This window comes from Engraulis encrasicolus, chromosome 1, assembly GCF_034702125.1.
Source record: "Engraulis encrasicolus isolate BLACKSEA-1 chromosome 1, IST_EnEncr_1.0, whole genome shotgun sequence".
Lineage (NCBI taxonomy): Eukaryota > Metazoa > Chordata > Actinopteri > Clupeiformes > Engraulidae > Engraulis > Engraulis encrasicolus.
The window spans coordinates 41,384,392-41,399,391 of record NC_085857.1 but is presented as its reverse complement, the minus strand read 5'-3'; the positions used below and the strand labels follow the sequence as shown (position 1 = coordinate 41,399,391).

The 15,000-nt window shown below is 44.0% G+C and overlaps 1 protein-coding gene and 1 long non-coding RNA gene across 2 annotated transcripts in view; both read right to left on the bottom strand.

Moving 5' to 3' along the window:
• Positions 1 to 12,713, bottom strand: part of pdgfba (platelet-derived growth factor beta polypeptide a) — a 35,742-nt gene extending 23,029 nt beyond the window's left edge. Inside the window, exon 1 of the mRNA XM_063202411.1 lies at positions 11,786 to 12,713. Within this exon, the coding sequence (XP_063058481.1) occupies positions 11,786 to 11,860 (75 nt within the window). The 5' untranslated portion in view covers positions 11,861 to 12,713. The remainder of the gene's footprint in view (positions 1 to 11,785) is intronic.
• LOC134468927 (uncharacterized) lies at positions 5,330 to 8,084 on the bottom strand. The gene is made up of 3 exons (XR_010038918.1): positions 7,764 to 8,084; positions 6,747 to 6,823; positions 5,330 to 6,317 (listed from the first exon to the last, which is right to left on the bottom strand). It is a non-coding gene; the product is annotated as an uncharacterized LOC134468927 (long non-coding RNA).
• Positions 12,714 to 15,000: the final 2,287 nt, after the last annotated feature.

Here is a 15,000-nt window from a genome sequence, read left to right as displayed (position 1 = left end):
ACATTCGCAAGATGTGGATTAAAAACGTACACCGAAAGGACTTTGCCCCCAAACAAGTATTCAAGGGTATGTATTCTTATTTCTAGGTGGTTAGTGTAGTTAAGTATTGTAAGCCAGTGTCTATGTAACATAAACTGGTGGCAACAATTATTTAGCTTGGCTAGCTAATTCTAGTTACTATTATTTAGCATTCTTTCATTAATACTTAAGTTTCCCCAGGAGTGGGAAGAGCACCATGAGCCCCATGGTTATCTGTGCTGTGTGTCATGGTACATTTTGGTGCTTATTTTCGATTATTTGTGTATGTGTGCCCTTTGAAATGAAAATGTGACCCTGGCAACTTAGCTAATTATTTTGTTATGCTAGCGGAGTTTTGGCAAGGCTAGCCAGGTTACACTGACTTTAATAAGAAGTCAGGCTAGGTTTTGGTAGCACCATGAGCCCCATGGTTATCTGTGCTGTGTGCCATGGTACATTTCTGTGTTTATTTACGATTATTTGTGTATGTGTGCCCTTTGAAATGGAAATGTGACCCTGGCAATTTAGCTAATTCTTTTGTTATGCTAGCGGAGTTTTGGCAAAGCTAGCCAGGTTGTGTGACTGACTTTAATAAGAAGTCAGGCTAGGTTTTGGTAGCTTTTGTTTTGTCCATAACCTACCCCAATTTTATTTTCATCTCATAAATCGACCAGCATGTTTGTATTTGTAATAATGTTTGCCATTCTATTGGAAATAAAGTGGTGGGGACAAGCTAGGTTCATCTCAAAAGTGGTAGGCCTATGGACATGTCCCCAACACCCAGACTGAAAATTACACCCAGACTGAAAATAACCCTTCCTCAACAAAAGATAATTTTCGCTATCCAACCTCAGTGTACATGTCTTGCTTTGTCCTGTATTTTGTCTAATGTCTGTGAGAATGACTGTGAATGAATTTCATGTGTAACAGCCAATTATATATTTTTTTATCTCATCTTATTCCCACCCTCCTTAGGTGTTTGCGGAGTACACTTCCCTGACGGCAGACCAACGCAGGAACACCCATATCCCATATTATTATATGGTTGTGACGTCATCTGTCGAATGCTCCATTCATTTCAACGGGGCTCCCCAACGTTCGGACGTCTGTTATTTTTCGATAACGGACGGGTTGGTCTATAACAGACCGCTGTCAATGGCAACAAGACTTTTCACTGCTAAAGCGACTTTTCATCAAGACTCTAATCAGCTGCTGTGATAGACAGCACCCGTTGTCCTGGCTACCGCTGTCAATGGCAACAAGACGTTCACTGCTAAAGCCACTGGCTTGTATACAAGTCAGTGGCTAAAGCGAATGTTTCATATCACTCCGCAGGGGGTCCGGTCTTTTGTCACTCTAATCAGCTGCTGTCACAGACTTCTTATACTACAAGTCAGTGGCTGCTGTGATAGACAACACCTGTTGTCCTGGCTAGCCTACCTAGCTGTTGCCTAGCGGTGTTCCACAACGGCACTGTTTTGTTTTGCGCAGCAACAATCTTAACATTAAATAGGTCTAAAGAAATGACCCCGCATGTGTGAATCATTTAAGTATATCCATATAATAAGCGGGTTAACTTTCGGCGAGTCGGTCGCTTTGTGGAATAGCAGCACTTCAGAGAGAACAAGACCCCTCCGCTCCGCGTCGGGGTCTAAAGATTCTCTCTGTCGTGCTGCTATTCCACGGTAGCGACCTTCTCGCCGAACGTTAACCCTTACATATGGGATATGAATATAGTGTAAGTTTACATGTATATAACAAATAACTTAAGTGCTTTTTTCTTAATTACCTTAACCATATGTTGTTAAAGTACTTTTGGAGCGATTTGCCTCCAGACGTTAGACTCTCCCATCTGCCACTACTTTTTAATCTAGGCTAAAATAAAATAAAAAAAACAAAAAAATAAAAACACACACACACATTTTCTTAACTTAGTTCTTGACTCTTAGTTGTTATGCTTTCTCTCCTTAAGGCACTGCTTTTATGTACCTACATTGCCTTTCAACACTTGTGTCTTATATTCCATGCAAGAGTCTACATCTGCTAATTGTAATATAATGCAATGTGAAGTGAGATTTAAAGTGTTCTGTAGGACAGTGGCGTTGTAATTAACTGTTTTTAAAAGCTGTTGGTGTTTTTTGTTCCTTCTTATATTTATTCTCAGAAAGCACCATCATGTGGAAGACCACCCCCAAAGAGATGTCTCCAGCCCCCAACAGAGAGACTTGGATTAATGTTGAGAGGATTATTGTTCAATACGGTGTAGAAACACTTGGTTCAGTTATATGTATATATCTATCATCTTTCAAGAAATCCTTCCCCTCAGCTGTGACCATACTGAACAAGAGATGAACTGTCCAGCTGCAGCATGCATGTATTGTGTGGTCTTGTCTTTTTTTTTTTTTGGTCAAGCCTTGTCTAATGTCTGTGAGAATCACTGAAGCCACGCCAAAGACAATTTTCTTTTTCATGGGTGTAACAGACAATTAAGTTTTATCTAATCTAATCATATCAATGAGAATCAGTGCACCTGACAAAGGTATGACATACCGTATACTGTAGGCTTAAATGCTAAAGAAAAATGAATTAACCTGGCGGTTTTGAATTGTTTATTTACACAGTTATTAAAATGCATACAGATAGTGAATTTAATATAGTTCAATACTGTGTGCTTACTTGATGGTGTTTTTTTTATATGTGCTGAACTGAAAAACAACCTAGCTACTTGTGCTCAATATCCAACTGCAGCATTGTAGTTGCAGGTGGGGGGTGGTGGTTGTTCAAATTTGACACACACCTTACATTGGTCCACTTTACAAATGGCCCCATACACTAAATGACTCTTGCTGGTGTGTTTTTTACTTGGCAACTTGTTATTAATCACTAATGTTCTTAATGTCATTTCAATGCAGCTCTTTGTGAGAAATCTGGGCAGCCATGGCCTAGTGCAGGGATGTCAAACTCAGGCCCGGGGGCCAAATCTGGCCCGCAGAGTCATTTCATTTGGCCCGTAAGATCATTTCAAATGTGTATTACAGTTGGCCCACATACACCATTAATATATAGCATAAGACCTGAACATAAAATGTAATGTGTCAAAAAAAATATGAGTGGGCTGGGCATAGGCCAGTAAAACAGCTCACACTACTGCAACAGAGTATCTGCAGGCACATTTGAACTACGATGGGAATCTGTTTGTGAAATTTAATTATGAGATTAAGTGTGTTTGCACAATTTTAGGCCGTTGTAAATATTGAGTTTGGCCCGCGACTTTGTTCCAGATTTGTATTTTGGCCCTCTGTGAGTTTGAGTTTGACACCCCTGGCCTAGTGGTTAGAGAGTTGGTCTTTCAATCTAGGGGTTGCTGGTTCGAATCCCCCACGACCTCTCCCTACACCTCCATCCATGGCTGAAGTACCCTTGAGCAAGTCACCTAACCCCACATTACTCCAGGGACTGTAACCAATACCCTGAAAAATAACAGTTGTAAGTCGCTTTGAACAAATGAAAGCGTCAGCTAAGTGAAATGTAATGTAATGTAAAATCTTGCTGCAGTGTGTTGTGGAATAGACACAGGAGCTGACCTGTGGTGTCCAGTCTTAACAGAGAGCTGGTGCCACTGTCACACATTCAATTTAATTAATCATTATCCCCCTTATATTGATTGGGAAATGTTATACTGGCTTTTTTTTCATTACCTCCTGACTATACCAGACATCATTTTTTATCATTACCTCTGCCACATAATATGTGATTGAGTTTTGCAGTCTGTTTGTTCATCGCTGGGTGCACAGCTTGCCACTAAGGGGCGCCAAATCCTTACTTATTGCTGGAGACGCTACCACAAGGAGAGGACGGGAGGTGATGTCTTCTAAAAGGGCTGTGGTTAAGTAGCCTAAGCAATCAGCTGGTGCAACCCACTGTCTTAACACTGCCTCAAAATATCAGTTCTTGCAAGGCACGATTTACATGGTGAAATTAATGACATGTTGAGGCCAACAAGGCTTTATTTTATCAGTTAGAGGGACACTGTGCAGGAAATGGTCAAAAAGGGTACTGCAACTATGCTGCTCATTGTAACTGGGTTGCCTATTGCCAAATTTGATCTTTTCATGATAGTTTACTAAATAATAAACTCAGATTTTCTGTTATGGCCCAAGTACAGTCCTTTTTGCAGCTAAAAATGGCTATTTCTGGAAATTCAAAATGGCGGACAATGATGGAGGAGTACTGTATGTATGAAAAGTGCAATTTTTCCAGTCATAATGAATACTTAGAATTTGATGGTGGTGGTAAGTATTCATGAAAAAGGTAACATTAGTGAATGAGTAGCATGAATTCTGGAAATAAACAACTATAAATCTTGCAGTGTCCCTTTAATGACAGAGGTTTTTTTTTAAAAAAAAAAAACACACACACACACACCTTGCTTTCTGATCAGGCCTAGCCTAGAGAGAGAGAGTTTCCCTATTGCCAAGGCGGCCACCTTGACCTGAAAAGATAAAGATTCCCTGTTGTTAACGTAGGCCTAATTTCTAAAGATAGATATAGATACATATGCATGCCTGGTTTTAAATTAACAACCGGTCAAATGCTGGTGATAATTCAGGTTCTTAATTCATTCGGCAGTTATATTTTCTTTGTTTTGTTTTTACTTTGTTACAGTTTTTGCCTAGGCTACTGCTTAAACACTAAAGGCTGATGACCAAAGTAGCATATTGTTCAGTTGTTGGTACTATAACACATGCTGCTTTACCTTAATCAAAAGTCTAGCATTACACTTTCATACCAGCTTTGCAAAGCACTTGTTCCTTTACGCAACACACACACTCCGGCTGTCTGCACACCATTTTATACACAAGACACTTTGTTCAAAAGTAAATTCTCAGAGTGTCATTGTGAAAACACGTCTGTTAAAAAAAACAAAACGCACTGGATGTATGACGAGATTTAGACACAGACAATAAAACACATGCACTGTTTTCAACCATTTGATGATCTGGCTATTAGGCCCATGTCCCCCGGCGCTGTTGAGTTTCAGCAACTTCTGAATGTGTGCTCTGGGGTTGAGTTTGATGTAGGCCTACAGTACAATGCAAAAAAGTGTTATGTTCAGGATCTTAAGTCTTTCCAACGTTTTACCTGTCAGGGCAATCACTGTGTGTCAAGCAGTACAAAATATCTTGGGCATAGTATCGCTGACAAGTTGGAAGATGATGCTGACATGTAGGCCTACAGACAGGGACAAGTGTAGTGTATGCCAAACATGTTTGTAAGATTTCAAGAAGGTTACACAGGCCTGCACAAATAGTCAAAATGTCATCAACATGTTTTAATCAACCTGGAATTACATTACTCAAAATTTTGAAGCATTTTAACCTTCTTATTGCACGTTCAACATGAATTCGGACATTGGCGAGACGGCGGGTTCCTGTGACTTCATGTTCTGATAGTTGTGTACATCCACGTGTAAATGCTGGAATAGCCAATGTCACTCCTGGAGGAAGAACATCTCCAATTGTGTATCCCCGGTCTGTCAAAATCTGATCACCAGAAATCCACAGTTTAAGATAAAAGTGTCACTAGCTCTGCCACCAAACAGTTTTGACACATACATCACAAAACCATTGGGGGCTATGCAATAGAGGACTTTGTAGGTGTTGTGATGCTTATAGTTGCTGTATGTTTTTGCTCTTTTCCCCAAGTTCTTCGGTCTTTGGACAAATATTTCAGTGCAATCTATGATGCATGTTGCATTGGGATAGTGTTCAAGAACACTTGAGGGTCTTACTCTATTCAGAGTGTCTCGAGGGAGCCAAAAAATAAGATTTTCCCTTGTGAAATTGGCAAGTGTTGCTCTCCACATTGCGGACATATCACAGGCTGTAGCCAAGCCGAAGCCTCATTAGGACCAGCACTTAGCTGTTCATGGACTGGTAATTTGAACGTCTTCGACTGTGGAAGAAAGCCAATGATGGTGTTCAAAAGTTGCCAAAAGCTGATGATGTCTAGTCCAGTGTAAAGTTTTGACACTTTATCATCCATGTCATGATCTGACAGTGATGGTGTAGGATCGGTTTGTGTGCTTGCATCTTTTGTTGACTTCATCGAACAACAATCATGATCACTACGCTCTGGCCACTGAGTGCCAACATCACATTGGTGTGGAGACAGACTATCCTCCAAGCTATGCCCTACTTCGGTGTCAGAATCTGTCACAGGAGGCTCATCACATGGTCTCTCTGTTGGGGGCTGGAGACATCTCCTCTTTGGGGTGGTCTTCCACATGACGGTGCTTTCTGAGAATAAATATAAGAAGGAACAAAAAACACCAACAGCTTTTAAAAACAGTTAATTACAACGCCACTGTCCTACAGAACACTTTAAATCTCACTTCACATTGCTTTATATTACAATTAGCAGATGTAAACTCTTGCATGGAATAATAAGACACAATTGTTGAAAGGCAATTTAGGTACACAAAAGCAGTTGCTTAAGGAGAGAAAGCATAACAACTAAGAGTCAAGAACTAAGTTAAGAAAATGTGTGTGTGTGTTTTTTTTATTTTTATTTTTTATTTTTATTTTAGCCTAGATTAAAAAGTAGTGGCAGATGGGAGAGAGTCTAACGTCTGGAGGCAAATCGCTCCAAAAGTACTTTAACAACATATGGTTAAGGTAATTAAGAAAAAAGCACTTAAGTTATTTGTTATATACATGTAAACTTACACTATATTCATATCCCATATTATGGGATATGGGTGTTCCTGCGTTGGTCTGCCGTCAGGGAAGTGTACTCCACACACCTAAGGAGGGTGGGAATAAGATGAGATAAAAAAAATATAATTGGCTGTTACACATGAAACAGAAAATTATCTTTGCCATGGCTGCAGTCATTCTCACAGACATTAGACAAAATACAGGACAAAGCAAGACATGTACACTGAGGTTGGATAGCGAAAAGTATCTTTTGTTGAGGAAGGGTTATTTTCAGTCTGGGTGTAATTTTCAGTCTGGGTGTTGGGGGACATGTCCATAGGCCTACCACTTTTGAGATGAACCTAGCTTGTCCCCACCACTTTATTTCCAATAGAATGGCAAACATTATTACAAATACAAACATGCTGGTCGATTTATGAGATGAAAATAAAATTGGGGTAGGTTATGGACAAAACAAAAGCTACCAAAACCTAGCCTGACTTCTTATTAAAGTCAGTCACACAACCTGGCTAGCTTTGCCAAAAACTCCGCTAGCATAACAAAAGAATTAGCTAAATTGCCAGGGTCACATTTCCATTTCAAAGGGCACACATACACAAATAATCGTAAATAAACACAGAAATGTACCATGGCACACAGCACAGATAACCATGGGGCTCATGGTGCTACCAAAACCTAGCCTGACTTCTTATTAAAGTCAGTGTAACCTGGCTAGCCTTGCCAAAACTCCGCTAGCATAACAAAATAATTAGCTAAGTTGCCAGGGTCACATTTTCATTTCAAAGGGCACACATACACAAATAAACGAAAATAAGCACACAAATGTACCATGACACACAGCACAGATAACCATGGGGCTCATGGTGCTCTTCCCAATCCTGGGGAAACTTAGGTATTAATGAAAGAATGCTAAATAATAGTAACTGGCGTTAGCTAGCCAAGCTAAATAATTGTTGCCACCAGTTTACATAGACACTGGCTTACAATACTTAACTACACTAACCACCTAGAAATAAAAATACATACCCTTGAATACTTGTTTGGGGGCAAAGTCCTTTCGGTGTACGTTTTTAATCCACATCTTGCGAATGTCTTCATCCTCAGCACGGCCGGGGAAGCGGTGTACACCGTAGGGCACACAACATGGACAATCCTCTTTTAAACTGTGGACTATGAAGCGCACATACGCTCTTTTTCCACATTTTTAGCTTTCTGCTGTTATTGTTACATCCGATTACGGCACACGTTAGTCCAGATCCAGACATATTTGTACAAAGATGATGTGAAAGTCAGTAACTTCATACGCTTCCGAGTTTACGTCAGGGAGCACTTCAGTAATGGCTCTACTTCCAGTTATGTATACAGATCTATGGTGGCTTCCACTTAGCCTGCTCTGCGTAATAGAAGCGCAATGTCTTCAACCTTACGCTCGAACGCCGACTGATGTGATTGGCTGAGCACATTTGTGTGTCAAATACCGTCAGGACAGTCTCAAAAATCCACACACAAATACAATGGAAGTCACAAATATGTATAGGGCTTGCGAATATATGTAGACCGGTTTGCAAATTAATAGAACTGCGCTGGCATTTGTGAATGGGGTTACATTCATTTGTGCATCATGAATTATATTTGTGAATGTTGTTACATTTGTTTGTGGATCATGAAATGTATGAATTATATTTGCGAATGTTATTACATTTGTTTGTGGATCACGAAATATATTGGTGAGTGGTGTGACATTCATTTCTTAATAATGATACTGATCTCTCTCCATACATATGTGTGTACGTATGTGTGTGCACATGTATGTGTGAGGGCGTGCGCACATGTGTGTGATGACACACCTGCAGTGGACACACACACACACACACTCATGCACTACACACACAGGATACAGTACATAAATTCCACATGTCGTGGAAATGGGCAGGTAGGTGATGGATGGACAGATAACACATGGGGAAGAGGAGGAGAGGAAGAAAAAAAGGGGGAAAGGGTGATTCAAAAAAGTGCTTAAAGCCATCTCTCCCTCTCTCCCTCTCTCTCTCTCTCTCTCTGCCATGCCTGCCCTGACATCAGCCTATTCATCTAGCTGTCAGGAGCGCCACACAGAAACAGAGAGAGAGGGATGGAACACAACAAGAGAGACAGAGAGAGGAATAAAGGACAAGAGAGAGGGATAGAAAGAGATAGATAGTAAAGGAGAGAGTGGAGAGAAGGGGATAGAGAGAGTGAGCTAGAGAGAGGTAGATAGAGAAAGAGAGGAGGCAGAGAGAAAGAGAGAAATACAGGAGTAGAGAGAGGAAGACGAATGGACAAGAAAGAGTAGAAAGAGAGATGGAGAGATAGAGTGCGGGAGAGAGAGAGGGAAGGAGAATGAAAGAGAGAAGGGTGAGAGAGTAAATAAGAATGGTGAGAGAGGGATAGAGAGAGAGAGGGAATAGAGAGAAATTCAGGGGTAGAGAGAGGAAGATAGAAAGAGGGAGGGGAAGAGAGCGGGAGAGAGAGAGAGAGAGAGGACATCCATGTGTAACACTGGGACAGAAAGACAAATACAGGGGTAGAGAGAGGAAGGTAGAAAGAGGGAGAAGAAGAGAATGGGAGAGAGAGAGAGAGAATGAAAGAGAGAGAGAGAGAAAATGAGAGAGAGAGAGAGAGAGAGAGAGAGAGAGAGAGAGAGAGAGAGAGAGAGAGAGAGAGAGAGAATGAAAGAAATAGAGACAGAGAGAACGAGACAGAGAGAGAGAGAGAGCAAGAGAGGACATCAGTGTGTAGCTCTCCGGTATACAATGAGCTTGTGTGATGTAGTCCGCTAATCGATTTCTCTGCTCCACTTGATCCATATTATCCCACTACAATGTGATTCACATTCAATGGCCCGCACGCAGGGAATGAGGCATGATGTCACATCTCAAACGAGCATGCTGCATGACGTCGTCCCATTTCAACTGAGATTTTACATGTGTCATCTTCTCATTTGAAATGAGTATTTGGTTTCAAACCCCATTCAAGATAATCTCTGACACTGTCATCGTTATCTTTTTTTCCCTAACTGGAGTGCGTGAATATTCTCGCAGAGGGCATGGTAATACCCTTGAGAGCTTTGAAAAGCCCCAAAATAATCATCTGTTTTGGGGGGGGGCTCTGAAAACAGATTACGGGTGATTTTTTTCAGAGAGAGAGAGAGATAGGGAGATAGAGAGAGGGAGAGGGAGAGAGAAAGCCTGCTGTTCTTACATAAACGGAGGGTGAGAGGCTGGACGTAATGCCTGCGGCCTAGAAAAAAAGATGCAGCGAGCGAGCGACAATGACCAACGTCCTTGGCTTCCACTGTGTGTGTGGCTCTAGCAGTGTTAATTCAACGTCATGGGAGTAGGGTCAGCAACACTCAGAGTGTTAATGTGACACTCTAGAGTGTTGAGTCAACACTGTTAAATGTGCTGAGTAAAACTGAAGGGAAACGCTGTCCTGTCCGACACCTCACCCCCTTACTTACCTACCTCAGGCAAAAAAAAACATGCACGTGAACCAGAAACAAATTAAGCTATTTTTCTTTCCCGCACTGTATAAGTAGGGTGTGTGCGTGTGTGCGTGCGTGCGTGTGTGTGTGTGTCTTTGTGTGTGTGTGTGTGTGTGTGTGTGTGTGTGTGTGTGTGTGTGTGTGTGTGTGTGTGTGTGTGTGTGTGTGTGTGTGTGTGTGTGTGTGTGTCCGTGTCCAGTTGTTTGTAGGTTTGTTGTGAGTGCTCATTGAATAATGATAGTCCCCTAGCAATGCAAGTGAACTCCCCCATGGGGAAACACACTGCTAGAAATATGACATGATGCGGGTAAGTGGCTGGGGTGCCGGGTGGGAGGGGTGAGAAAGATGCAAAGTGGGGAGTTGGGGTGGGGGGGGTGACATAACGTGACATGACAATGACCGTGAGTGTTAAGTGGGGATGTATGTCATTACAATGCAGCAGCTAGCAGCGGCAGCTCCACATCCCTGCCCCATGATATGCATAAAGTGCGTCGTCATGCTCTCTCCTCTGTTGGAAAGCCCGCATCAGTGCACCGACTTCTCCACACAGCAAGGCATCACTGACTTCACTCCTGAGTCCTGTGTATGTGCGCGCTTATCTTATCTCCGCAGAGATCGCAACTGAAGAACACATTACCATTAAAAACAACACATTGCCATGGGGTGTAGGCTATTTTTAATCCGTTTTCACGAACCTTAGTTGAAAGGTCATGATTAGCGTGTCACGTCCACTCGTTCTCCCCGTGGGAGCCGCAGTGTGAGAAACATAATGAAGGCAGAATGCCGCTGATCTTTGGGGCAGAAAGGTTGCAGCGCAAAGGCGCCCGCATGGTGACAAAGATGCTCTTTCCGTGAGAGAGACAGAGGGGAAGAAAGAAAGAGAGAGAGAGAGAGAGAGAGCGCACGGAGCGGCTGCTTTTTTGGCAAAGAAAGCACTCCTGGGAACCCCGCCAGGGCTATATTTCATGCGGGGGCTAAACGAAATGTCTCGCCCCGTTCCCTGCATGATGGAAGTGCACACAAACAAAATGCGCCCCGTAAATCCAATTACTGCGAGTTAACTGCAAGTTTAACAGGTACCCGCTATATGCGCAACGGCGCAGTGGATAAAAGGCAAAGTGGAAACAATGACCTTATCACACAGCTGTTAGTGTATGGTGGGGGTCCGGCGACAGCGTTGAACTGGGCGCCCAGCACACACTGCATGCAGGTGATGTGACATGCGACTGAAGGACAGATGTCGCCACGGGGGCCACTGCGCTGCAATACCGCACAATTTTCTCACAACTCCATTCCTCGACTACAGTCATCGCATTTACCGAATTTGTGTCAACTCGTGCCTGGTCTCATTGGGAAAAAAATAAAACGTGCCATATTTTCAACCGTAACTTTCAGTGAGCAGGTAAGAGTGGCGACCCTGTGGTCATTGTGTTTGTCAGCAAAGGCGCACCTTGGTTTTAAAAAAGAAACAAAGGACAAAATAGCAAACATCTCCAGGTGACAATAAATCAAACGCCAACCTTACCTCTGCGCTACCAAGCCGCAGGAATGCCGCAAAAGCCGCGAGCAGCAGAATGCACGAGCTCTTCTTGCCGCCCATCCTCGAGACCCCTCGATCGGCTGGGCATTTATGAGCGCGCGCTGGACTGGACGGTCGGGGTCGGGACCGCTCGCTCGCTCCTCTCAGCACTTTGACGCGCGGGACAGCGCCGCTCCGTGAGAGAGCTCCGAGTCTGTCTCCTTGCAGAAACTCTCCTCTCGCCTTCAGAAAAAGTGTCCCGAACAAGCCCGTACAGATGTTTTGGGGACGAGTGTAGGTACTTTGTTAAAAAAAAGGGACTGTCGCAAAATTGCCCTCTCTCTAATAAAGAGGTTAATATGATGTCATGTGTTTCAGTGCTTTAACGCACTGAATTAAGGAGCTATTATTGGTTTCACTAACTGCTTAGTTCACTGAAGAAGAAAAAACCTACCACTAAGAGAAATTTAAATCATTTACAACTAGCGAACAGTGACATTTATGCCTATACAATAATGCCATTGTGCGTTCTTAAAATATGAAGCTAATCATATTTGTCTTGCGGACAGGTGTCAAACATCCAGATATCCACTCAACGAAAAGAAAGAAAAAAAGAAACCTCTTCACTTGTCTTAGAGAATTAGCGCATCTATTCCACGGACATCCAGTTCAGACAGGTATTCTCTTCTTGTGAAATAAAAGTCCAGCGTGCTATCCACAAAACGATTCCAATTTCCACGTCGTGCGCAAAATTCAAAACTCTTCTCGCCCGTGCTGTGTTCTGAAACAATATTGCAGCTGTGCGTGCGTCCGCTCTCCTGGCTTGGCTGAACTGTTGTGGCAAAGAACAAGCCTCTGTGCCGTTCCACTCTGATAACGCTCTGACACTGCTGCTTTCCAAATAGAAACGGCCTCCACAGTCTTCAAGTTTGTAACAGCCTGTCCCCCTCGCTCTCGCTCCTCTGCCCTCCCCTCGCCCCTTTAAGGCAGACTTGCCATGTCCATATTAGGAACAAGGGGAGATTCTCCTTGGTTGAAGTGTGTGGTGCGCTGCGGAGCGATCTTAAAGGGAAAGTCCTCAAATGTTGCAGTACATGTACACTTTATAGCGCTGGCGCGCGATATACCTCCCTTCGAATGTGCGGTATACAGCACGCGCAGGTGAAGGCCAGTGGTTAATGGGCCGTTGTTCGGGCGGGAAATCTTGAAACCTCAAGTAGCTACTTCAGCAGCGAGATGCCGATAAGATTGGGCAATTATCGTGCGCCATGATGACTAATAGCCTACCTACACTGTCAAACACCTTTGTCTGGAACAGGTGAATCATAATCTTCTGGGGGAAAAATAAAACCCTCAAAACCCAGCAACTCCAGAGGCTCCGGAAAGTCATGGCGTCTATTCCACAATTTGATGAGTCTGTCATTTTTCAGAGCTGAGTGTGAATATGTAATGTAGCCTTCAGTAAGAGAAGGTAAGTGGAAAGACCCTGTGGCCTTGCGTACATTCCCTTCCTAGACACAATGCTGGATCTACAAAGATTTAAATAAACCCAGCCCGATGGTTATGCTTTCCACTTTAACTTGGAACAACTCTAAATGGACAACACAATTAGCAAAACCACTGGTGTGAGCAGTTAATGGAAGACTTCCAGTATATAATACAGTATATATTCCACATAGGTGGTTGTTTGCTCTCTCTCTCTCTCTCTCTCTCTCTCTCTCTCTCTCTGGCTCTCTCTCCTACAGTAGGCTACTCCTCTCCCTCCCTCTCTCCGGCCGTCTCTCACTGTAAATGACAGCTAGATTTATGGTCCAAGCTTAGCTTTAGGGCTGTAGGGAGTACCACAGTCCACCACCACCCTTGCTCTAGCCCCAGGACTGGAGCCCCTATCCCTTACAGCGGTTCCCAAAACTTTTTTCCTTGTGCACCCCCTTGTACATTTAAATGTGGTTCGCGCACCCCCTAAGCGAATGTTTTGGTGTGCTGATGGCCACTCAAGTGTGGCTTAACAGCACAAATCATCGCACATTATGCAGAGTCATTTGGGGAATCCTCATTTCCCATAGACCTGATGTTTCTTCCAGCATACAATTCACCATACTACTTAATGTTCATTAATGCTGTATAAAAAAAAACACTCAATTGCTCAATTCAGCTCGTGCACCCCCTTGTAGCAGGCCACGCACCCCCAGGGGTGCACGCACCCCAGTTTGGGAAACCCTGCCCTAACCCACTTTCCCCTGGTGGCTCCATGTCCCAGCAGGCCTCCCAACACCACCGACAGGGCCGCTGACAGCTTTGCGCAGGCCCAGGACAAAGTAATCTGAAAGCCCCCCCCCAGCCCAATAGATACAATGTAAACAGGACCTAATTCTAGGCTCCCTCTCACCCTGGGCCTGTGACAACTGACTCCTTTGTCCCCGCCCACCCCTGTCGACACCCCTGACCACCAGTCTACCCAACCACTCACCAACTCACCCACCCACCCATGGCCCCCCATTTCTCAGAAGATCACACGTTCCGCTGTGTGTGTGTGTGTGTGTGTGTGTGTGTGTGTGTGTGTGTGTGTGTGTGTGTGTGTGTGTGTGTGTGTGTGTGTGTGTGTGTGTGTGTGTGTGTCAGAGGGTGAGGTGGTATGTGTGTGTGTGTGTGTGTGTGTGGGGGGGGGGGGTCACGTTGACGGCTGTCAAGGGTCAGTACCCAGCAGCAGTGGAGCAGCGACAAGCAGCAAGCCAGCAGAGATGTGGTGGATTCCCACCCTGTCTGTCCGTCCGTCCGTTCTGTCCCATCCCATCCCGTCCCGTCCGTCTGTCCTGCCGTTCACAGGCGTTCACAAGCAGGAAGTGACATGGATGTTTCCCTACGCCGCTAACACTGCGCGGGGCTATTTTGGGAGCCATTGACCTTTTATATCCCGCATGCATTGAGTGACTGACGGCGAAGGGACATGGCCGCTTGTCACCGGCAGTGTCACATTAAACCTGAATGCTCACCTGTGTGTGTGTGTGTGTGTGTGTGTGTGTGTGTGTGTGTGTGTGTGTGTGTGTGTGTGTGTGTGTGTGTGTGTGTGTGTGTGTGTGTGTGTGTGTCCGCGCATGTGGCCTCTGCCCCTCTTTCTCTCTGTGTACGTGTGTACGTGCACATGGGTCTCTGTGTGTGTGTGTGTGTGTGTGTGTGTGTGTGTGTGTGTGTGTGTGTGTGTGTGTGTGTGTGTGTGTGTG